This window comes from Amblyomma maculatum, chromosome 6, assembly GCF_055883805.1.
Source record: "Amblyomma maculatum isolate TAMU_Amacu chromosome 6, ASM5588380v1, whole genome shotgun sequence".
In the NCBI taxonomy this organism is placed as follows: Eukaryota; Metazoa; Arthropoda; class Arachnida; order Ixodida; family Ixodidae; genus Amblyomma; species Amblyomma maculatum.
In genome coordinates, this window is record NC_139349.1 from 181,440,078 (window position 1) to 181,466,105 (window position 26,028).

General features: G+C 44.9%; 1 protein-coding gene across 3 annotated transcripts in view; it reads left to right on the forward strand.

Annotated features, from left to right (window-relative positions):
• Zwilch (zwilch kinetochore protein) overlaps positions 1–26,028 on the forward strand; it is a 183,245-nt gene that overhangs the window by 41,006 nt on the left and 116,211 nt on the right. For all 3 annotated transcript variants that reach the window (XM_084607722.1, XM_084607723.1, XM_084607724.1), the window contains exons 6-7: positions 11,266–11,337; positions 20,483–20,576. In XM_084607722.1, the coding sequence (XP_084463848.1) occupies positions 11,266–11,337; positions 20,483–20,576 (166 nt within the window). The remainder of the gene's footprint in view (positions 1–11,265; positions 11,338–20,482; positions 20,577–26,028) is intronic.

Genomic DNA, 26,028 nt, shown 5'->3' on the forward strand with positions numbered 1-26,028 from the left:
TTCGTGAATAAAATTCAGGTGGGAAGATCCAAGCAAGGATAGTGGTGTTCCTAGCAGCTTTGATGGTCCACTTGCAGAGAACATGCTTATATCGTCACAGTTTGCTTGCAAAAGCAACCAGGATGTGGCGTGATGCCCCATCTTTCATTCCTTGACTTCTTGCACAGCCCATAAAAGCTTGGTCTTCAGTGAAAGCAGAGTCCCAGAATGCCATAAACAACGCAGGCCGACTGCAGTTAGGTGTGAGCAAGCAATTCCATGCAACACAACCACTTTCGGCCTGCACAATACTTGTTTGCTGGCATCTAAAAGCTGCGTCAGCCGCATGACTGTACTGCAGGATAAGGAAAGAGCACTTTTGCTGCACTCGTGTGACTGTAGCCTTGGGTTTGAGTCCCGGACTGGAGATCTTTCTTCAGCTACTAAAGTTTCTGACAAAGCAGTCATTAAGGGGATGCTGTAGTCGGATACAGGTCAAGAAAAAAAGTGGCATCCAGCTGTCAAAGGACCCCCCTCCAACCAATAGCTACCGAGCTATACTATGACTTCATGACCGACCGCCTTGCACCTACGAGAGTAGCGCTTGGAACATGGTTTCTTCGAGTGTCTCCGTGCTGGCAAATAGTTCCTAAATGCTTCACGAGTTCCAGCAAAAATACATAGCTTTACTAAATTGGATCGATACTATAGTCGTTTGCTCATCATGCAGAGTACAGGTAAGATGACGAATTCTGATGATAAATTTCAGCACTGTCGAGTTTTTACGAAACCGCTTCATTGTTCTGCGTTTCACTGAATCTTTTTTCCGTCATGGAGCCCTACGAGGTGACACCGCTGGCATAAGGGAGCTTTAGAATAAGGGGACCCAATTGGTTAGGGGAATAGGGTAATAGTGGAGCGACAATACGCACACGCATAGGATGGCGAGATCGTGAGCACGGAAGAACACATTTTTTTGTTTGTTTGTTTTTTTCTTTTTCCATGTGTGCCGCAACATCACACATTTGGTGCGATGCTACTGGCTGGAGAGGGGTCCTTTGAGGGCTGTTTGCCGCTTTCTTCTTGACCTGTATCCGACTATAGTGAGGAATTTCAGTTATGTGTCCTTGGCATATTGCCATTACACATTTTTTTTTAATCGCAAGAGCATTAGTACAGTTGAACCTTGATGTAACGAAATTCTTTATGCAATAAAGTACAGTCGAACCCGGATATATCGAACTCGGAGGGAATAGTTCGATATATCGATAATTCGATATACAGAAATCGGCTTGTGACGGCACTTACAATGCGAAAAAATGATACCGTATTTGTCGCGTAATCAACCCACTCGCATAATGAACTCACCCTCCACTTTTGCACCGAGAATTTGAAAAAAATGCGTTAAGGCCAGCTCGCTCACATGCAAGCGATCTCAGCGACGAGCGGCAGCGACAGAGCGAAAAATTTCAAACTTGTTGGAACTGCGTCTCTCTCGCTGCTTGAGCCACCGCGGCAGCTCAAAACAAGGTTTCCGCATCGCCCCGGCAGAAATCGCGAGCGTTTTCGCTTGCATGTCCATGGCGCGCGTCACTCCATTTCGGTCGTCTCATCCACAGCACATTTCTTGGCAGCGTGCCAAGATGCTGCGCAGCGATAGCGATAACGTCTGGGAGCGTTTATCTTTTGATAGCTCCTGCGGTGGTGGGGAGTGAACTTGGCAGAGTGCCTGTGATGGCTTGATTGCACAAGCCTGGTTCGATTTATCACGCCGCGCTTGGGGCGGGCGTCATGATCGCAGCAGCTGACCGCGTGCTTTCGTTGATTCATACATGCAAGAATAAACGACGCCCGCAAAAAAAAGAAAAGAAAGAAAAAAACCCCTGTTGTTTCTTAACGTCTGAACAGCACAACGATAAGAAAGGATGACTCGCAAAAAAAGAAAATAAAAAATAAAAGCTGCCGCTTTTTAACCTTCGCAGGCGCCATAGAGGGTTCGCAACACACGTTGGAGAAAGCGTCCGACGCCTGTCTGAAAATGGGCTGAGCTGGCTTGGCGCATGCGTAGCGCGTGCTGAAGGAGAGGGATAGCTCGGCAAAAGGATGGGCACACCCATGCACATGGCTTGCAAACGTCGTGTGTTGGTGCGGGGGAAACGATAACTGCAGATGCGTGCGCCTTCGGGGAATGGGCCAGGCGCTGCCCAGACCAGCCGTCGCCAAACTGTCCCAGAAAGTGGAGCAGCTATTGACCTTCAGTCAAAGTCAGTGACCTTATCGACAGAGAACGCAATAGGCAGTGCATAAGACTGCCCGAAGGCACTGTACATTCTCAATGATCGCGTCACCATTCCGCCACGTTCCAGTGTGATGACGTCTGTCACCACGAAGACACTGCGAAACATTGAAGGTGTCGTGGAAAGCAAAACGATTCTGCTTTTTGAGCGGTGTCTTACTGTCGCCAGGGGAGTTGTTTGTCTCGAAGATGGAAAATCAGGTGTTCTACTGGCAAATTTTGGAGGTGAGCACCAGCATTTAAGCATTGAGACTGCAGTGGCTCATAGCGCACATTCGAAACATTCCTGATCTTGCGACCGTGTCATCGAACGATCCAGAGAGGTCTATAACTGATTTACTGTTCGACATCTACCCTGTGCTTTCTGAACTGCAGTATCGACAAGTGAAAGACCTCCTACAACGCTATCGGGCGACTTTCTCTAAATCTTCACCTGTTGGAAGAACTCATCTTACCAAGCACGGCATTAATACTGATGACACTATGCTCCCTCTTACCAAGTGTCTCTGACAGAACGAGTCGGTATCACCCGCTAAGTAAAAGATGCTTCGTGACGGTGTCATTCAGCTCTCCCGGAGTCCATGGGCTGCATCTGTCGTTCTCGTCAAGAAAAAAGATGGTACACTGCAGTTTTGCATGGATTACTGCCGGCTAAACAAAATCGCTAAAAGACGTCTACCCCTTGCCATGAATCGACGATGCTCTGGATCGCCTCCTTTTCGCGAAATATTTCTCTTCGATGGACCTAAAATCCGAATACTGGCAAATAGAGGTAGATGAGTGGGACCGAGAGAAAACAGCGTTTTTTACTCCGGATGGGTTTTATGAGTTCAAGGCTATGCCTTTTAGTCTGTGCACTGCGCCGGCAACATTCCAATGTCTTATGGACACAGTCCTTGCAGATCTCAAGTGGCAGACATGTCTTGACTACCTTGATGACGTTGTGGTATTTGCCCCAGCATTTGAGGACCATCTCCGTCGCCTCGAAACAGTTTTACAAGCCATAACATTATCTGGACTTACCTTAAAAACGAAAAATGTCATTTTGCTTACACTAAGCTCAAGTTCTTGGGGCACGTTGCTAACCACGATAGTGTCCTGCCGGATCCCTACGAAACGACAGCTGTTGTCAACTTCCCTCCACCCCAAGACCAGAAAGCAGTTCGATGATTTCTCGGCTTATGTGCCTACTACCGGCGCTTCGTCAAAGATTTCGCTAGACTCGCCGAGCCCTTGACGCGTCTGACAAAGGCAGACACTTCAAGCATTCCACGAGCTTCAACGCCACCTTAAAGCCCCTCCCATTCTGGCTCACTTTGATGAAAACGCCGACGCGGATCTTCACACCGCTGCAAGCAATATAGGTTTGGACACTGTCCTAGTTCAAATCCAGGGTGGCCAGGAATGTGTCATCGCTTATGCCAGTTGTCTGTCTAAAGCTGAATCAAACTATTCTACCTCAGAGAAAGGGTGTCTAGCAATTGTGTGGGCGACGTCGAAATTCCTTAATGGGAAACCTTTCAATGTAGTTACTGACCATCATGCACTTTGTTGGCTTGCAAACCTCGACCCCTCTGCTCGCCTTGTCAGATGGAGTCTCTGACTGCAGGAATTTGACATAACTATCAGGTACAAGTCTGGCCGCCAGCACTCGGATGCCGATTGCCTCTAGCGTGCCCTTGTAGATCTCCCCACCGATTATATTGCTGATGACGCCATGCTCTTAAATGCCATCAGCACAGAGTGCCTTGCTGAAGCACAAGCTGCTGACCCCGAACTTCTTCATGTAATGGACTATCTCAACAGGGCTTGCACAATTGCACCGAGAACTTTCAAGCGTGTTTACCACTGTGTCTGCGTGGCAGTGTGCTGGTGAAGGAAAATTTTTTCGCCCACCATACGCCTTATCTAATTGTTGTGCCTATGAGTCTACGCGACAAATTTTGTAAGCTTGCCACAATGAACCAATGTCTGGACATTTGGGAGTAACCAGAACACTTGCAAGGATCCAGGAAAATATCACTGGCCTCATTTTAATGCGGATGTCTCACACTATGTCAAAACGTGTTGCGGCTGTCAGCGTTGCAAGGTGCTGCTGACAAAACTCACTGGGTTTTTGAAGCCAATAGATCCGCCATCGAGGCCCTTCCAGCAGATTGGCATGGACATGCTGGGACCATTTCCACTTTCGCACTCTGGTAACAGGTGAGTAATCATTGCTATAGGTTATCTTACACGATATGCGGAAACATTCGCTCTACCTAATGTACAGCCATAGAAGTCTGAGTGTTTCATCCATCAGATTGTTGTCTCATGGCTCACCGGATGCTCTGATCACCGACAGGGGCACTGCATTCACAGCCGATTTGTTACAGCAGGCTTTGCTTCACAGTCATGCAAAACACAGGAAGACACCATACCATCCTCAAACGAACGGCTTGACCGAACGGTTGAACAAAACAATTGCGGACATGCTCTCACTGTACACCGACGCGGAGCACAAAACATGGGATGAAATGCTACCGTACGTCACTTTCACATGCAATACGGCAGTCCAGGAAACAACGAACATGTCCCCTTTCCGCCTAGCCTACGGCTGCGCCACAATGCTTGACGCTATGTTGCCACATCTGAATGACGACAACCAGCATGATGACGTTCATACATTTTTACACCTCGCCGAAGAGGCCCGTCAGCTAGCCAGGCTGCGAATTCAGAACCTCTGACGCCGTGATGCTCGGTATGCAACTGGAGACCGCATGTTGGTCTGGTTTCCTATACGGGGCCTCAGCGAGAAACTCCTCTGCTGGTACTTCGGACCGTGCAAGGTGCTACAACCAGTTGGAGACCTAAATTACGGGGCCGTTCTGGATGGCTTTCAAAAGTCTCGACGCTGCGTGAGGTGGGCCACGTGGTCCGCCTGAAACCCTATTACGACCGAAACAGTTGACTTTTGTTTGTGTGTGTTCACATATGTGAGCCCAGCCTTCCGTGCTAGTTCTTTTCTTCTCTCAAGCATAATCTCCCAGTATCGGGGCGATGCTTGTTTAACCGGAGACCAATGACACGCCGCGTTCCTCGTCGTCGCTTTGTGCTTATCGCAAGCACTTGGCTCCTTGAGACAAAGAAGCCCAAGTTTAGACGTTGAGCCGCTGGCTTTACCTAGCTCGCTGCTGCTGTGTGATCATTGGTGACTTCTGCCAAAATCTGCCTCCATGACAGCATGCACCATCCGCACTCATAGAAGGCTCCCGAGCAAGAGCAGGCATAGATACACAGAAAATCTACTCCTGTCATTACTGGTTAGTAACGGCTGTAACTTTTTATATATAATATATTCTGCGCTGTGCTGCTGCTGCTGCTGCCAGGGTTTTGATCATGCCTAATGACTGTCGTTCCGCGTGTGAAAAAAACTGCACACAATCCGACAAAGTAATCGCTTGCAGTGACTGTGAATGCATTTACCATACTGGCAAATGTGCAGGAATTTTAGATTAGACACTGAAATCAAAAGGAGAAAACTGGCGTTGTGTTGCATGTAGGCGTATGAAATCACAACCTGAAAAAATGCCAATGATACAGATACGCCAGATGTACGCGTGTGGCTGAAAACAATAAGTGATAAGCTTGATCGCCTACTTCCACTAAAAGAAGTGGTTGAAAGCATGGAAGACACACTGATGTTCATGTCAGATCAGTATGATGACCTTCTAGCACAAACAGAGAAGAACGAGAAGGAGGTACGAGATGTACAGTTAAGGCTCGAGAAGATTGAAGCTCAGGGCCAGGATGCCATGCAACTGAAAGCTGATGTTGATAACCTTGAATGGAGGAGCAGGCGGCTAAATCTTGAAATACACGGAATTCCTCAAACAGAAAATGAAAACCTAATGACCAAGCTGTGCAGGCTAATCTGCCGATGCTCCCGGAGAATGATGTAACAGCGATTCTTCCTCTGCCGGCGAAAAAAGATAAAGTGCCAGGCATAGTCTGCCATTTCACGAAACAAAGTAACCGAGACACGTGGTGGAAAAACAGGAAAAACTTGTATGACAGTGTTGATAAGATTTTTATTCAAGAAAATTTGCCAAGAAGGACCCACCTACTACTGTCTGATGCAAAAGCCTGGAGCAAAAAAAAAACTACAAGTTTGCGTGGCACAGCAATGGGAAAATTCTCGTTCAGAAAGGGGAAGGCGAGACGGCAGTTGTAATCAGAAGCACTTGCGGTCTCGAGCAGCTCGAATAACCTCGTACAGCATGGCAGGCAGTGATTCTAACGCCTACATAACTGCAAGTACATTCTCAAGCACTTTAAAAAAGTCATTTTTAAAATCTTTCAAATGTTTTCATTTAAATGTTCGATCTGTTAACATGAAAATATCTGATTTAGACATGCTTTTTGATGAGGTAGCACAGCCTTTTAATGCCATTATGTTAACTGAGACGTGGTGCACAGGTGAATGCAATGTATACCGTCTTCCATTATACGACACATTCTACCTGAATCGCACCTCTAGTCGCAGTGGAGGAGTGTGCATTCTGACTAGAAACCTGTACACATGTGAGCTGTTACGAGAATATTCAAAAACAGGTAATGATTATGAATTTCTGTCCATCAAGTTAAATAACACCGTGATTGCTGTATGTTATCGACCACCAAACGGCTCAATCCAGGCTTTCCTCGAGAACATAGACCTGTTTTTTGCGTTTGTATGTGACAATAGTTTTAAGCTTATATTGGACGGCAACTTTAATATTGATATGATAAAAAATGATTCCTCAAAAATGAAGTTTGAGTTCTAGCAGTTTTCAAAATGTAATCCAGCTCCCAACAAGGGTAACCACTCATTCTAACTCTCTCATTAATTTGTTAGTGACGAATATCTCTGCTGAGGATATTAAATCAGGAGTATTCGCCTCGGATATCAGCAGCCACTTTCCTACATATTTTTTTGCTCCAAAGGACATGTACTAAGCAATGAGCCCCTACCAACAGTAACTGTGCAACATATAACACAACAAAACCTTTCAAGATTTCATGATAAAGTCACCGAACCCCTCCTCGAATACTGTGTTTGAAAATAAGGATGGAATCATAGTTTATGACAAGTTTATAGACATTCTAAAACCAATATATAAAGCCAGTTTTCCGATGGTGTGTGCTAAGAGGAAAAGAAAGATACATAAGCCATGGATTACACCTGAACTCAACACAAAAATACGACAAAAAGACTTCCTATTCCAGAAATTTATCAAAAGTACCCAGGGCACTTAAGACTTCAAAACATATAAGAATCATCATATAAGAATCAGAATCAAGGAGCTATCAAGGGCAAAGCATGAATACTACACTAACTTTTTCGATTCCGCTTCAAGTTGCTCCGACTTGATATGGAAAAAAACTAAACTGCCTGATAAAATGTAGCGTTCCGCGAAGCAGAATTTATAAAATACATAAAAATAGCATAGAGTTGACCTAAAGCCATTAGCTGATGAATTTAATAAATATTTTGTAGATATCAAACACAGAACTAGCGCGACCAAGTATCAAACAAACGTGCTACGCAAATGTGCAAACCAGCACTCTATTTTCCTGGATCCTGTTAGTGAGAATGAAGTAAATGCAGTACTATTAGGATTAAGTAACAGTGATGCTAGAGACATTGATGGCTTTCAAGTTAAACTTATTAAATACGTTGCTGACCTTCTTACTCCTATCATGACATATATTTTTAATTCTTGCATTAGCCTAGGTGTTATTCCTTGTAAAATGCGAATTGCTCATGTAACTGTGGTGTATAAGAAATGGGATAAAAATGATATGGGGAATTACAGGCCAATATCTATACTACCTATCTTCTCTAAGGCCTTTGAGAAAGTCCTGTTGAGTCGTTTTAATAAATTTGAACGAAAGTGTAACCTCTTGATTGACCCTCAATACGGTTTCCGCAAAAGCCTTAGCACAGAATTTGCTCTCCTTGTACAAAAAGAGCACATTCTGATGTCATTACAACAAGGCAAATATTTCTTGATCTAATGAAAGCTTTCGGTCATTTAAACCATGAGTTGTTACTACAAAAAATGGAATGGTATGGTTTTCGGGGCAAGGCGGCAAGCCTAATAAAATCTTATTTGCAGATCCGCAGCCACATAGTTGGAATTGATGGCTACCTATCAGATTCACTACAGATTTCTAGTGGCATTCCTCAAGGCAGCATTCTCGGACTATATTTGTTTAATATGTATATCAATGACATCACTAACATTGCTCCCACTGCAAAGTTCATCATTTACGCAGACGACACAAGTATTTTTTTTAACAGGGAATAATTCTGAAGACCTATTTGACACAGCGAATTTAATAATGGCTACGCTGGAAGAATGGACGAAAAATAACTTTCTATGCATCAACGTTCCCAAGACTAAGTGCATCCTGTTCCGAGGCAAGGGCAAAATCATCAAAGCACATAGTGAATTAACCTTACATTCTACCCCGGTTGAAATAGTACCCTCATTTTAGACACTTGGCATAATTTTTCAGGAGAGTCTTTCTTGGGATGCACCTATTAATTACTTGACAGCAAAGCTATCCTCTATTGTAGGATTAATATACTGGCATCGCAATGTGCTACCTCGCAAAGTAATGATGTTAATTTATAATGCTCTTTTCCCTTCCCGACTTAATTATTGCCATTTGGTATGGGGATCTACGATAAAAGAAAATTTACAAACCCTGCACGTCTTACAGAAAAAGTTCCTCCAAGACGCAGAGAATGTGCACAGTCGTTACCGCACTCACGAGCTATTTAAAAAGTACAATGTAATGCCAGTACAAAGGATTTATGACTACAGGCTACTACCTTTAAACAAGATATAAAAAGGGAAACTTCCTTTATGCGATCTCTATCAAACCTGGAAAAAGATGTTAAAGCACATAGCCTACGTCATAACCAAGAATGGAAAGTAAATGCATACAGAGCAATGTACGGAATGCATACACTTCATAACAAGCTACCTAGGATACTGAACGAATTGCAACATGACCAAATGTCCCTCGAAAAAATCTCTTTCAAAGACTTAAAAGCACATTTTACGATCTCACACTTATTTTCTTAGTGTTTTCTTTTTGCTACTTTCTTCGTGACCAAGTGATGGCAGAGCATAACGTTTTCTTTCTTACTTGTCGATTTTATTTTTGTATCAGCCCTTGTGTAGTTTAGCGTAGTGTTTTTGTTATTGTTGCGTGGCTTTAATTTTGTATATTGATTGATGTGCTATGCAGTTTAGCACTGTTTTGATAAGTTTTTTTTTGCATGCTTCATGTTTATTATGCTTCATGCTTGATCTTATTCATGCTTCAGTGCTCATTAATATGTCTGTGGCCTTCTGTTTTTGGCGACGCTGTGAAATGATCAGTGTATAAGGGGGCCTGCGGCCTCATCAAGCTGTCTTTGACAGCTTCTTCTGCAGGCCTCCTGCATCTTGTGTGATCTACTTGATGCAGATAAACATTATTATTATTATTGTTATTATTATTATCCACACAGGTAGCGAAATACTGGAAGTAGTAGGCGAATATGTCTACTTAGGACAGGTAGTAACCGCAGATCCGGACCATGAAAAGGAAATAACAAGAAGAATAAGATTGGGATGGAGCGCATTTGGCAAGCACTCGCAGATTATGACCAGCAGCTTACTGGTATCGCTCAAGAGGAAAGTATACAACAGTTGCATCTTGCCTGTACTCACTATGGGGCTGAAACGTGGAGGCTAACCAAGAGAGTTCTACTTAAGTTGAGGACAACCCAGAGGGCTATGGAACGAAAAATGGTAGGGGTAACATTAAGAGATAGAAAGCTTGCAGAGTGGGTCAGAGAAATAACTCAAGTTACCGACATTCTAGTGGAAATTAAGAAGAAGAAATGGACATGGGAAGGACATGTAGTGCGAAGAGAGGATAACCGATGGTCGCTGAGGGTAACAAACTGGATTCCGAGGGAAGGAAAGCGTAGCAGGGGGCGGCAGAAAGTTAGGTGGGCGGATGAGATTAAGAAGTTCGCAGGGGTCACGTGGATGCAGCTAGCACAGAACCGGGTTAAGTGGAGAAATATGGGAGAGGACTTTGCCCTGCAGTGGGTATAATCAGGCTGATGATGAGGATGATGACACTTTAGAAAATGCAGATGACTCATACTAACGTCTCGCACTGTTAGTCTACAGCATATTCATCACACATGTACTTACAGAAACACATTCGCTTCACATCTATTAAAATTCGTAGAGCCAACATATAGTGCGGGCTCTTGACCGGTCGGCCAGTGATAGTGTGAGCTGGTGGCGCCACAGTGCGGGAAGAGCGTGAAGAGCGGCCCATGAGCAACATGGTGGCACCATCTACCCTAAAGAAGTCATACTAGGTTGAATTCTGGTTGCCTCCTGCCACCAAATTGCATGTTAGCAAACGCGAAATTTACGGAAATGTACTGTGTTACTCGCATAATTTTTTTAGTTTCGTAATAGTTGTTCTAATGGCATAGCGGACGGCAGTTTACACAAGACACCCCTTTACTTGAAGATGCAGTGTGGATCGGTAGCGTAGTTATCTCGCAGTAAGAGGGCCAGGAAATCGACTCCAGGTATGTTTGGAGTACTTCTAATAAGGGAGTAATTACTCCACATCCGTACCAGGATTACTTTTATTTCATTCGTTGTAGATTTTCATGTTACGGTGGGCAACAGCAACGCCGATACCGGCTTTTCTGCAACATGGGGCTCCTATGGTATCGCGTAAAATTGTTCGCTGGGCTGACCTCAGAAAAGCAGTGGCATGCCTGTGCAGGGGCTCACAAGACCAAGCGTGCCCTAACTCCACATTTGAAGCATTGTAGTACCAAGTAGTACGACATGGTTGGAGACCACCTACAGTGGAAATGGGCGATAACGTAATGGTGTCACAAATCTCACTGATCATCTGTAATTCTTTTCCAGAATATACAGATTTTGCCGGGAAACGAGCGCAGTGCTGGACGGGGTGTTCACAAGGAGCTGCAGTTTGTAAAGGTGGGGTAATTTTTTTGCCTACTTGCATTGATACTGTCTAAGCTTGCCTGCCAGTGCTGTGCATTGGACGCGAGTGCCACCACGAACGGCGCTTGTGTCGACCTAGGGGAGCAAGTGGGATCACGTCATTCCTCTTACTGCTGCTGGAGCAGACGTCCGATTGAATTTGTGCGTTTTAAAAGCTAATAGTCGCGTTTATTTCTCTAGTTTTGGTTATTAACGAATGCCAGCATTGTACATTTTGATCTTGCATCGTTGCTGAGGCTGCTGAAGTTTATTTAAGCTGTTACTATGGTCCGTCGGTGCTCTGTGCCCGGACGAAAGCGGCGGAGCCCAGCCTAAGCTCCCATTGCTACCTGAAAAATAAGCTCACAGATTCGTGAGTCGTCATTCTCATGTGTGCATCAGATATTCCAGCGGCGAGCAAGAGCTTGTTCATGGAGTTGGCGCTAAACAGTTCAGTGGGCAGCAAAAGGAACAGTGCGCGCGTTTTAGTTTGCGCTTATATTTGTGAAGCTAACGATCCTATTGCTGGAAGGATGCAAACATTGCTGGCTTCTTCACGGAGCAGTACCCTTCCAGAAAAGCAAGGATCGTGTGAAAGCCAGTTTCACTGGAACTACCAGATTCTGCCGGCACGGGCAGCGGTGTGCATGGTTAGTTGTCTCATTCAGCGTCTCCAGTACTGTAGTGATTTCAAATGACAGAGTACGTGAATAAACAAAAGATAGAGCATTACATGCATGTTGTAATATGCTGAGGTATGCTCCAAAAAAGAAAACAAAACTAGTTAGTGCGTGGAAAACAAATACCCTGCTTAAACAAAGAGTGCCAATGACGGTAGTCAGTGTGCAAAAATTCGCTGCATGGAATATTCTTGCCATAAAAATTAATCCGTCTTCCCCACTGTACAACTTGCCTTCTCTGCTATGTTCAGGGGAGCAGGCAAACTGCAGCTTTCCGAAGGTGCTTTCCGAAGGTGCTCGGCAGCTGTCAGGCACCAAACAGCTCTGCTGCTCTTGCGGAGAAATCCCATTACCTGTTCAGTGACCGCTTACATTTGACTGGTAGTGTGGCAGCTTTAATTTTTTCTACCGTAAGAGCAACAACAATGCTGCAGTTGGTGCGCGTCGTCTTCGCAGTAGTTAAAGCTCGCCAACCTCAGTAACTTTGACTCGGTGAAGTGCGTTCTTGCCTAATTAGTGGGTTTACTCCCTCAAATTACGCTTATGCAGCCCAGACTGAGGTGTATAATAAATAAATAAATGAACACAATACTAACGTGCAACTAAATTGCCTAGGAAAGCGTCCTACAGCAGCAGTTCAATGCGCGTTATCCCACTTAGTTGGTCACGCAGGCACTTTCGAGAGGTGGCGCCACGGTATGTCCTCGCAGCCAATATTGTGTGCTGTGACAGCCAACTGATATCTATCCATTCAATCTGCACTGCACTTTACTATAACATCCTGGCAATATGCTATTATGCTTTTTTGCTACGCAGTGGAATGCAGTTAAACCTCTGTGTTGTGAATTCTCAATATTATCACCTCAATGCCGCACTTATTGAAGTGTATGCATTTCACAACTTTGCATAACGATAGTGTTGTGACGATTTACCTTGATACACCGACTTACTGTGCGGTAATCGTGTGTCAACATAACTCGCATGGGAGCGACCACTGTTGACACCAACACCGTCAGTGTGGCTGATGGGGCAGTGGTTCCGCTGCTCTTTCAGCAATGTCAAAGTGACTAATAGGACAGAGGAAATAGCCCGGGACAGTGAGTGTGAGGATCGCGGAGAGCACTGGCAAAGTGAGTCTGTTTCCTGGGGCAACAGGCTGGCAGAGCTGGACCATGTGTGACGCGCCTGGCTGCATGGCTAGACAGTCTCTACAGGTTTTCCCTCTGAATTTAATCCTAGCGCCAGCGGAAATAATCTGAGCGCTGACTGATATAATCTAAGCGCAATGCAATTTAATTCAAGTGCCAAGCATTTAATCATAGCGCCAGCATATTTAATCCAAGCGCCAACTCGAATAATGTCAGCGCTAACCAATTTAATCCGAGTGCCAACGCAATTAATACAAGCGCCAGCGAATTTAATCCGGGTGCAAACCAATTTAATCCACATGTGGAAAATGAATGCGGTGGAGGACTCCAAAGCACGAAGCATGAATTCCAGAAATAAATCGAAATTGAGATCATATTCCAGACCATGAGACGAGTAAGCTTCACATCTGCATGCACTATTTCGCTTTGTTCTTATATCTTGCAACAACCAAGAACAACGCGCAGCTGAAAAAATGCGGTTTGTGACACGTCTCTTGCAGCTTTTAGCTTAGACGCATGGCAAGTGAATAAATGTGACTGTCATCTTCTAATTGTTTGATTAACCACTGCTTATCATGGGTTGTCATATGCACTGAATCTGCATGCTGATGGCAAGTGCGGCCTTCACACTACAGCCGGCTTTTTTTATGAAAATGTATTTGTGTTTAACATGTATTTGAATGTATTTGAAATACATGAAAATGTATTTGTGTTTGTGTTGTGTGTAAAATGTATCATGATTTAACACCGCTAGCAGAAAAGGATCAGTGTAACGCACAGTTGGTTTCGGCCTGAAGACTTAGAGTAAGAGAAACATTACCTCATTTCACCGCTTTTTCAACTTTACACGGCCACTACCTCGGAAAGAGAGAGCGCGCCCCTGCATTTAGTCTGGCCGCGACACGGTAGTGTGAATGAAACTATGTACAGCAGAGCTTACAACCGAGGCCAAGAATAGCTACTGGCATCTCACTATGGTCACTTTAGCAGCAGCACTTAATTTGCCTGGGCGGCAGTCTTAGCAGCGTAGGTTGCCAACAAACTATAAGCACGTACAAGCACAGAAGTAGCCGACTTTGAAATGCAATTTTATTTTCTAGGAGACATTAGGCAGGTCTAAGTGTAACTCGGAACTTTTTACATATCGTCTTCATGCAAAGCTGTCCGTATAAAAGAAAAGTTATGGCAGTCAAAAGCAGCACACTCTATCCTTTGTATTTGTTGCAGAGAGTGTCGGGCAGCATCGACCAACAAACTGCTCCGATGGCCCTTTTTAGTAATTCCGGCAGGAGTGATTAGCACCAGGTCTCGCCGCTCGCTGAAGAAAGCTTTGACTTCCGACTTGAACTTCGAAAAGACTTCCTCTACAGGGTTGAAAAATGGGCTGTAAGTAGGCAGCCGCTTGATCGAGTGCGTCTGACTGGCCCTGCTTGCCTGTTCCGCACGACTGAGCTGGAGCGTTGTCAAAAATAAAAACTGCTTCAGAACCAGGTTCTTCACTTTCGACACGGGCTGATATGTCGCTCAAAAATTCATTGAAAACGACCCAGTGAAACCTTGTCGACGGTCATCCAATGAATGACACCATTTGCGAACATGCAGGCGAGAATGTTAAGGTTTGCTCCTTTCGTATGAGTCGTCGTCTGCACCGCAGGCTGTCCTTTCACTGCACGGCTGAAGCTCCTTGAACACCCTATGTTACAGTTAGTCTCATCGATGTAAAACCTGCGCAAGCGAGGTCCTTCACACTGCAGCCATTGCGCGCATGTTTTGCGGCTGCGTTTCACGTCGTCTCTGTTGTGGTCAATCGGCCTCCGAGTCATCAACTTCATACCATAACCGTGCGAATCCAGTAGGCGATCAATGCTACTTGTGCTGATGGCAATCCGCCTTTTGCGCGAGTTTTCTGCGCATGCGCGAAGTCGTAGCGGCGACCGATGGAAACACATTGAGCGGCGTCGACGGCGTTTCTCGGCGCCGCCAGTGCACGGGGGCTGGCGGCACCCGGCGGCACAGTGGCCGTCACAGGCTTGGCAAAGCGATGCCAACCACATCTGCCGCGTACGGTTGCCACTCTCTAAGCGCGCCAAGATGCAAGACGCGGTTTTTCAGGTTTCCTTCGCCGAGCCACTGCCAACAACGACGTGAAGCTACAATTAGGGCCACCAAGCTTCAAGATGTGAATGGCATACCTTAGCTACCTACTGCGTACTCTCGACTGTGCGAAAAACACTTCGTTACAGGTATGTATGCATCTAAAGGAAATGTGCATAATGAAAAGCATCTACCGGAGTTTGCACCAAGCCTGTAACCCACCAGTGATAGCCGCAATGAGCATTTGTTCGGCGCGTCTGATGGCGATGTATTTTGTCGTTTGTTTTCTTTATGTGCGAAGGGGCCGGGTAGCGCAGATATCACAGGTGGCTGTGTGCGCTAGACCGTAATATTTAGCATGTTTTATCGCGACTGCCGCCTGACTAAAAAGAAAAGAAAAATTGGCCGTTTGTTGTGATGCACCGCCGTTCGCGAGCCGAGTGGTTGAGCTGGTCATGAGGCTCGCGAACGGCAGTGCATTAAAACGGCATATTTTTTTTCTTGTTAGGCAGTCACGATAAAACATGCTAAATATTACGGCCTAGCGCACAGAGCCGCCTGTGATATCTAAGCTACCTAGCCCTTTCGCACATAAAGAAAAGAAAGGACAAAATACATCGCCTTCAGGCCCTGGCGCAGCTAAAGCAATCACGCACCGAAAAAATCCTCATTGCAGCTATCCCTGGTGTGCTACAGCCTGGGTGAAAACTCCAGTAGGTACTTTTCATCATGCATATTTCATTTAGATGCATACATACCTGTAGTATCTGTGTTTTTGCCGCTCAGAGCATATGACGCACTTGACACTCTTGCACAACGCACAGTATTTTTTTTTTTAATTAAAGGCTCGCCTTCGTGCACGCCAAAGCATCCGGATTTTGTTCCTTTGGTGTACGCAATCAGATGCACTTCGTTAGGGATCTTGATAATCGTCGTCTACGTCCAACCGTTTGCAACGGCAAGGAAACCGCCCGGCACAATAAATGAGTCTCCTGGAGGGTTCATGCTCGTTCACTTGCAGAGTGGATCGCTCTGGACGTAGAACAGGGTTGGTTCCTGACCGAGATGCGCATCCAATATGTAGGAGATTCACATGTGTCACCAAGTTGTTGATTCCGCAGAAATCGCGGCGGAGGCAGAAATGAACGTTGGAGATCCTTTCACACACAGAATGACCATTCTCTGCGCACCGAGAACCTTTTCACCACTGCGACCACATCCTTTTTGACTCCTGAGGCCAGAAACCGGCTACAGGTCTGAATCATCCATTGCCAGAAAAATGCAGCGCGTTTCCTGCAGGTGTGCATTCCGGCCGGGACAATGCCCTTTTCACGGGGTGTGTATATGTGCCTCTCTGCCGATCTTCGTGGATGAAATCCTATAGCTGCACGGTTGTAGATGACGCGAGGAGGAAGCGAAGCCCATTGCACCATGCCGGCGCCGCGGTGGCTCGGTAACTCAAGACACCCCGCGCATATGCGCCGCTCAAAGTCACAGGAGACGATTCCACCTAGCTCTGCAGCATCAACAAACCCCTGGCTGCTTTGCCCTTTGAGATCCCTCTCTCTCTCTCTCTCTCTGCCCCCACGCTCTCCTGTCTGCCGAAAACCTGCACGCTGAGAGCGTCTCATTCTGTCACGTCGAACACGGCCCGCGCTTCACGCTCTTACAATAATAAGATAGTATATGCGTACGTGCGTTATGAGTGGATTGTGAAAACGCTCTACCTTCCCCCATACTGCGTGAACATGATATGCTGCAATCACTGTCACTACTTTCCGCTCCGAGGCCAAAAAAGGGGGGAAGCTTTCGCTTTCTACCAGCGTTGGCGTGGCCATTTCGTATGGTGCGCTTTTGCGTTGTCTGCTACACTGCCGCTCAATGTGTTTCCCGCCCACTCCCGCATGATGGCGCCACATCCTCGCGCAAAAGGCGGATTCCCGGCAATTCTTCTTCCACTGCTTGCTTTATTTGCTTTAGCGTGAAAGCAGGCTTGTTATCCACAATATTCGTTAGAGCCGTTACTACTTCATTTCCGAATTTCTTTGGTGTTTCGCCTTTCTTCTTCTCTATTGCTCGCTGCAATGGATCTCGCCGTCTTTAAATTGATGCCCAGCGTGTCTGCTAATTTTTTTCACATCTCCTCCACGCCTCGACACTTCAAGAATTCTGGCCCTGTCAAGCGCGGAGACTTTGCTGTTTTTTCTTTTTGGTGCACCTGGAGGCTTGAACGGCGGTACCCGTTTTCGGTGCCCGATTAGGATGTCAGGGCACTACTCATCAGCTTCCATGGAAGAAAATAATGTGCGTTAAAGTTGATGCGAAATTATTGAAAACACGCAGACTACCACCTGCCTATAGTATACGAGTACGCACCACCACCGTCCGGCTCTACTCCGTTGTGCAAATGCAGACGACAACGTGGCACACACAACGAAGGCGCGAAGATTGCCGGCTGCTTTGAAATCTCTTGTCTTCTGTGTTTCTAGCAGTTTTTCTTTTATGCTCTTGAGAAAACATTTCTATTTCTTGCAAAGGAAAGTACACCTATTTCTAATAGTGAATTCACGTGCCTGTGCTTTCATCCATTCTCCTAACATGGCACAGAAACAGACGACAATTCGGCACCGAGTAAACGGAGGCGGAAAACTTGCTGTCTGCTTTGGAACTTTTTGGTATTGGCTATGTAATGTTTGGCTGATGAAATTACGTATAGCTAAATTAGATACGGTTTATTAAAATTTTATTTTATTGGTTTATTAAATTAGAGTCAGTAAGCCACAGCTCTGGGTCCCTTCAGTATTTCAGTGCCGATATTGTGCGTTTGTCATAATATTGACGAAAGCCATCCTATAAGCTGACGCTTTGCTTACTCGTTGCATGGTCTGGAATGTGATCTCAATTTCTATTTATTTCTGGAATTCATGTTTCGTGCTTTGGAGTCCTCCAACGCCTTCAATTTCCACATGTGGATTAAATTGGCTGGCACTGACATTATTCGAATAGGCGCTTGGATTAAATGTGCTGGCGCTATGATTAAAGGCTTGGCACTCGAATTAAATTACATAGCGCTTAGATTATATCAGTCGGCGCTCAAATTATTTTCGCCGGCACAAGGATTAAATTCAGTGGGCAAACCTGTAGTGGCGGCGTGGGTGCTGCCAGTTTCTGTATCAATGAAATGACATTGAAGGTTTCTCCACTGTTACGGACAGGGCCTTGCAGTAAACATTTCCAGTGTGACTTTTTGTTTTCATTCTGCATTTTCCTTCTGAGTGCTTACACGAATTCTGCATGTAACGAAAACCTGGATCTAATGAAATTCAATTTCGTTAATCTAGGGATTCAACTTTTCAATTTAAACCAAAAAACACCGAAACTATGCCCAATTCATTTTTCAAAAGTCTCTTTTAATTAAGTGTGCGCAAATAGTATTCAAAACTTTAAATGCAAATTGAGTGTTTGTTATTGGACTTGCATTCATATTAAAAAAAAATGATTTTGAACAGGATAGTTAAGCAGGCGAATTGGTGATACATCATTTAAAAAAACAGCGCGAACAAATGGGGACGACAGGAAGAAACAACAGGAACAAGCGCTGACTCTCAACTAAAGTTTAATCGCAGAAAACACATTTATAATAAGGTACAGAAACAATAAAACACCAAAACCAGACCGCACGTGTTACTATGTGATGTCCAGATATGTAACTTCGCAGTCACGCAGGAGCAAGGAAGGTTTGCTGACACACAATCTTTCTTTCTTAGCCATATTATACGCCTCGATGATCTCCCTGGTCAACTGGTCGGGGTGTTTGTACAAAATGTCAGTAAAATGCAAAGACTGAAAACAGGATTGACACTCACGGCAATGATCAACTAGATTATTGGAGCGATTAGATTCTAATGAGTTGAGATGTTCTCTGAGACGTGTGTTAATACATCGGCCCGTTTGCCCAATGTATATCTGACCACAGGACAAGGGAATTTTATAAACTACCACTTTGGAACACAGCACAAATCTTTTATCGTGTTTAACAGCACAAGACGCTACAGATTTATTAGGATTGCGGGACTTATTTTCTACCACTGAACAAATTTTATTGAGCTTATTAGGGGCCGAAAAAACAACATCAACGTCATACCTATGGGCAACATTTTTAAGACCATGAGAAAGGCGATGTAACATAGGGAAGGACTGCGAACTTTCTCCGTTTCTGTTCTTTCTGTGAAGGCGGCAGCAATGCCGGCGATTTAAGCGTTTTGATTACTTTATTGCAACCCAAAGTTATAAGCTCAGCTGGATAACCTGCTTCCCTAAGTCTCTTAGCCTGGTTATCGAAACTGTTTCATAGCATGGTGACATGGCCCGTGGTGCGTAATTCCAACACATGTGCCCTTCCCTTCAGTCAAACACAAATCTAAGAATTGTATCTTGTTATCAACCGGTACCTCAGTGGTGAACTGCAAACCCCACGAATTAGCCTCGAGAAGCATTTTCTGCGGTGTAAATGTACACCTTTCGTCGCCGACACAGATGTCTTGTTCATTCATAATGATCGCAGCATATTAGCAGAGGCATTCTGTATCTCAAGAAAAGAAAACAGATGTGTCAGCTAGCCTTCAGTAGCTTTGTGTTGCAAGGAAACGGGCTTATTGAACAGGGGTGAACGCAGATAATTCCCCGTGCAGACGTAAGCCAATTTTATTACATCACAAGGGCATTTTTAACAAAACGCATGTTCGCATGCTGAAAGTTTTGTTTAAAAAGCAAGCATATTCTTTCCAATAAATGCATTTACAAGTTCAGTGCTGCTTGTGCCCTTTCTTTGCCCCTGCACCTTTTATGTGAAAATTGTAGAATGTGATAAGTTTGCATAGTAAAGCATGGGGTCAGTATAAAGCTTATTGAAATTCTACACGCCCCTGCTACCTTCTTTGCAGTGCAACGCAGTACAATGCTTACAAATGGCCTCATTGCATTTTAAAGATGGTGAACTATGAACCAGTGCACAGTTTCAGTGTACTGGAAGAAGCACATGGATGCAAGTATTAGAATGCCAGCAGTGAAGATTCACAAGTAGCTAAAAAAACTGCCATTTCACTTGGGAAGCTGTGTTAGTGGAACCTGCTTTTTTCTAGCTAATCGAGGCGTTCTTTCATTTTATTAGTGGACTGAGACTAGCTAAAGCTGTTAATTGTGCCCTCTCTGGTGCAGCGACTGGTTGACTGCCTGAGCACAGGCGAAGTAACGTGGGCACCTGATTACAATGGCCCATCCTGCCTGGACAAAGTGAGGACACTACTGCAAGGTATGAATGTTCAGTCTAAATGGCACCATTCATTTTATGGTGGAGAAAAGTAAACCATGCCGTAAATGCAGTTACGGTCGATACAAGATGCAGATCAATTTTTTCTGCTTTGTTTGGGGCAATTGTATGTATATTCCAGTGGCAGAGTGGGAACCATAGTTGTCTGTTCCAGTGGCAGATTGGTATCAGGTGTCGATCCTGGATCGCTCTGTAGAGCAACGATATTTGCTGCACCGAAATTGCAGGATGTGGCCGGAAACCTGTAGGACGTTCCTCTTGTTTCCTTCTGCTCCTGGTCACAACTGGGGCATCCTCGCTTCCTGTCGTCGCTGTGTGGTGGTCCGAGCAGCTTTGGATGACAGGAATGCTGCGTCATTTGCTCCAAGGAGCAAACTTTCACTGTGAAAGTCTTGCGGTAAAAAATATTGTGCAGCGGCCTGCATTGAAATTGTGACAATCCTCCAAGCGAGAAAGGAGCGGACACCGCCAGCACACACTGCCATCAAGTCAATCGCTGTGGGCAGCCACTGCAGCGATGCAAAAGAAGCGGCTACAGCATACATCTACAGAAGGGCGTAAAAAAAGAAAGCGTGGTGGGCAGCTGTAAACACCGTACTTTGCAAGTTTGAATAGTAGCCAATGAAAGTACAGCCTGACCGTCGACCATGACGTATACAGACTGTTGTTAACACACTGCGCTACAAAAGACTAAACACATAATGAACAGGATAAGCACAGTAAAGTGGACTTTGGTTGCGCGAGCTTGCTTATATATATATATATATATGTCATAAGCTTTTCATTCATGGCTTATAAGGCATGCCATATGAGCTATTCGCCGCGAGATCGACCTAGAGGTGGCGCCACCGTCACTCCGGTAGTGTCGATCGGCAGCCGGCAGCGCTCGCAGAAATGCACGCTGCGTAGGTCTGCTTCCGAGTTTACGGCGGGTTTGTTGGCGATGAAAACGTGTCTTCTGCAGTATTTCTGCAATATTGCAGAAAAAAAGTTCTAAGGATTTCGCCAAAGCAGCAGAAGAGCGGATTTTAGGAAAATAATGCACGCAGCCACCAGACTTCTAGGTTTACTTTGCACGTTTCTGGCGCTGTACCGCGCTCACGCACCTAATGCTTGGGCCTGCCTAATGACAGCTTTGTTTTTCTTATCAACTTTTAAACAGTTTACGCGTGTCTCATGCGAGTGAGACCGGCGAATTTAGTGTCAAGCCCACGCAGATACCTGCACTACTTTTGATTGAATCGAGAAGGCTGGTTCATTATATCGTACTTGACTCGAGGATTAAGCAGGTTAAATGTAGCACTGGCAGCGCACTACATGGCGAGTTGCTTTAGACTGAGTGCGCATAAACCCTGGCCCCCAGACAACCACGCACAAGTATTCCCCGAAAATGAGATCACGCCGACACTATACAGGAAACCTCGCCGCACAGGAAAGCTGATTGTTCACGTGTAGAGCGGTGAGTGGATTGAATTTGCCAAGATGCTTTTTGCGGCCGCTGTCATAGAATGTGATAGTGCATTAATGCATGCGCCACTAACTGTAAATGATTTCCTGAAACCGAGGAAAGTATAAGGAATTTCTGATGTGTGTGATGTTAATATATAACTGTAAATTAGTACTGCAATTATTTTGTTTTGCAATGCTAATAAATTTCACCGTGTGAGAGAACTTTTACACACTTGACAGAATTTACAATAATCGGCGATTAATTTTCAGTAACGTTAAAGTGCAAGCTACAAATTACTCTCTGCGAAGACATCGTTATAAACTGCGCATGGACACTGTCATGTTCTGGGAAGCAATTTTACAGGCTGAAAATTTCTTTGTCACTAATTATTCAGCAGTGACTAAATCTTATGCGAAGTAAAATATTAGGGTTCCTTCCAAAACAGATTCCGGATAGATATAAAACTATTCCGAAAGAAATCATGCGACTATAAAGATGTATTTATTCCCGAACTAAACACTGGTATTTAGGCCCGTATGAAGCTGTTTTACTCCCCTTGTCAGAAACGAGTTTGCTCGGAAGACAGTACTTGGACGAAAAGGGATTATAATGATTATAATAGGCTACCAGTAAAGTACATTAATCTAGGTGTATTATGTAATATTTAAGGTAACAATTAGGTGCAGGGAATATGTTTCCCAAACGTTCGAGCATTTCTCTAAAGCAAAATGTGCTCACTAAAACTTTTACGGATGCACAGGAGTCTTCAACAAAAAAAAAAAGAGAAAAGAAATGCATATTGGCCCGGGTTTAACGCATGAAAGCGGCATCGGCTATGACGGATGATTGCAGAGGCTGGATTTGGTGTCGTTTGTTTTTTTTTTTTTTTCATTATTAACACCACATTTACCACGTGGGATTGTTTATTGTGCAGTCAAATCCCACAGCAGAGGAACGCCTTTCGAAACGGTTGTGATTGAATGCCCCGTTCTCGAAATCAGCAGTCGAGCGCCCTTACCATTGAGACACCGCGACAGAGGTTTAAAAGCAAAAAAAAAAAAAAAAAAAAAAAGGACTCACACAACTTTATCGTGAATACAGAAGGCATAGTAGGCATAGAGTGGTCAGTTCAAACTGCATTCTGCTATATGAAGCAGTCTGCGGTCGCATATATTTAGTAACTGCGGTATTCCAAACAGAAACGGGAATATGCAATTTCTGAGCGTTTGCATTAATTTTTATTGACGGCAGCGACCTGTTTCGCTTTGACACGGCGGTAACGACAGTACCACTTCGTTTGAGACATTGCATGTCAAAGGATCTCAAGCGCCGAAGACCGCGATGGATGATGTCCTTATCCAAGCATGACATGCTCGATACGGACAAGTATATATTTTTTTTAATGAAGCGTGGGGGTTATAGACTGTTCATATTTATTTTGCAAGAGGCATATAGGTAAGCAAAAGCTCACAGAAACCGCGAAACAAACAAAAACACTCGTGTACACGCCACATGCGCGCGCGTAAATCACTGCGGGCTGGCACGCGACGCGAAAACGCATCCACACTGAGTAGGTTTTGCCGCTGAGCCGCAAGGTGGCGACTCTGTTCGATCTCGAGGCCAATACACGATTCTCAGCGTTGTTCATGCATGCAGCAGCAACACCAGCCATGACAGCATAAATATATTTTTTGCTGAATTGGGATTTTGTAAATGGTCCCACATCCATTTCTAAGCACTCTTTACGTAATGAGTGAGCAGGAAAAACTTGCATTCACTTCACTTGAGATGTGCTCGGCAGCTTTTTTAAACACCACCAAGATTTGATTATGCTACATCAGAAATGCTTGCTTTGAGAACAGTTGCAAACATGTGGTCGCAAGAGAGTGAAGGGGACCATTGCAGGGCCACACGAACCACTATTGTGCTGATTGGCATACGTCCACCGAGGAGCACACTGCTGTAGGAGTGAATGCCTTCCAATGGCAAATTTGGAGGAAGGGATCTCCGATAGAGCGATGTGCTCCATTTGTCATCCAGCCAAGCACTTACAATCTGCTATTGCGATTCAATATAAGGCACACTTTTTTTTTTTTTTTCATTTTTCTTTTATTGTTTTTATTGTGAAGAGGGCTCCCACGTTGGAGTAAAATTTGGCCGTTCATTTTTCCTCATGTTCCATCCCTACCAGACCTGTTTTCATCATACCCTTGATTTTATAATAACAAACCAGGCAATGGTACCAAAGTTGAGGGGTTCATTGTGGCGGACAGTGTGTACAGCTGGAATGCTGTGTATAGTCTGCAGGGTGCAGCTTTCGCTGAAACTGAATAGTCCACATCCAGTGCATGGAATCTTGTCGCGCAGTTCATGCTGTCAGCCCTTATAAGTTGACCTCCCAGCTCATAGCCCTTGCTGGCAAAAATGTCAAATATACGTCAGCACATCCTGCCGCTGCATGGTTCTCATGAAGTGGCACATGTGCAGCTCAAAGGAATGCCGGTGTCCACAGGACAAGCACCTTGTCCTGCTCCTGAGCTAGGCCGGTCTGGCAGCAAATTGAACTGCATGTAGTTTTGTATTCCAGAGTTTGCTCTTGAATTGAATCAGCTCCTATAAAAGCTAGGTAAACAGCAGCTAATTCAAATTTTCTTTAGCAGAACCAGTTTGCATTTCAGTTATATAACATTTTTTTAAGTTGTGCTTTATGCTAACAGGCATGGGGTGTGTACTACCTCCGGCTCAGCCAACGCTACCTTTGGCAGATAGGTTAGCTCTGCGAACCCCCCAATTTCAGATGATCATTTTTATAATAATTAATAATGGGGGACACATCCTCCTTTAAGGTGCCATTTCACATATAAAGCCCCGCTTTAACCAAGCCATATGAGTGTGCCTGCATGGCAGTTCCTTCGGAAGCGCTTTTGAATCCCGCTTGCGAACAGTGCCATGCTGACAGTGAAAAGTCGACTCGTACGTGACAACATGCGGGAAGCATAATCTAAGAAAATCTATTACATATGGTGCAGTGCAGCATATAGGCAAGAGCACCCTTGCGTTAGGCTTAAGGGGAGAGGCTTTCGGAGGCATTTGTTGGGCTGAGAATAATGCTGGGTATGTTTTTGCTTTTGAAGGCATCAGCGCCCTTGGGAAACTTTTGCTTCTTTTTTCCACTGTTCAGAGTGATACTATTACCCACAAATTACAGGGTAGTTTTCAACCAAATTTTGAATTCAGTTGTTCAAGTGTGCCGGGATTCTTTTGTCTGATCTGGGTGCCCCTTAACAGAATAAAAAGTGAACAAGAAATGTGCAGTCCTGTGTGGAAGTTATATGAAACGGCAGTGTCCTAATATATTTCAGTTTTGTAGTCTGGCAGATAATACTGCACCTTGTTATTTCCGAAATTTCAGAGCCCTTGATGCATTCTTTATTTCAAATGAAGTGACTGAAGTTGAGACAATGAAGTTCCTTCCACCGTCAACGGCTGCCATGTTGAGACGATTGGTGACGTCACAGACTGACTCCGCGTTGTTTGCTGCTGTGCCGGCACCGATAAGCTGCTGATACACTACTGTCTTCGCGCTTCCTCAAAGACGAGCATGACTCTCAATGAGTGTACTCAGCATGTCTCTGAAAACAGAGCACAGGCTGTAGTGAAGCGCAATTTAGTTTAGGCTGGGGCCAGACCTGGCCCTGGCAACAGGCAGCTTGTCAGGATATTAGTGGGTGGCTGGTCGGTTGGTTGACGTCGAAATTATAATTATTCGGGCCAACTCTCCGTACGTTTAAAAGGGGGGGGGGGAGGGAGATAAACTTCTTCCTCCTGCGTGCAAAATCACAGATTCGGACGCTGACCAGCGATAGGGGCCACGCCTGATTGGTCGTTGGCCAGAGGCATGAACGTACTCAAGATCGATGACAATGAAATTTGCTTAATACACACACACAATAGCGTGAGATAAGTAGCGGAAATAAAGACGAA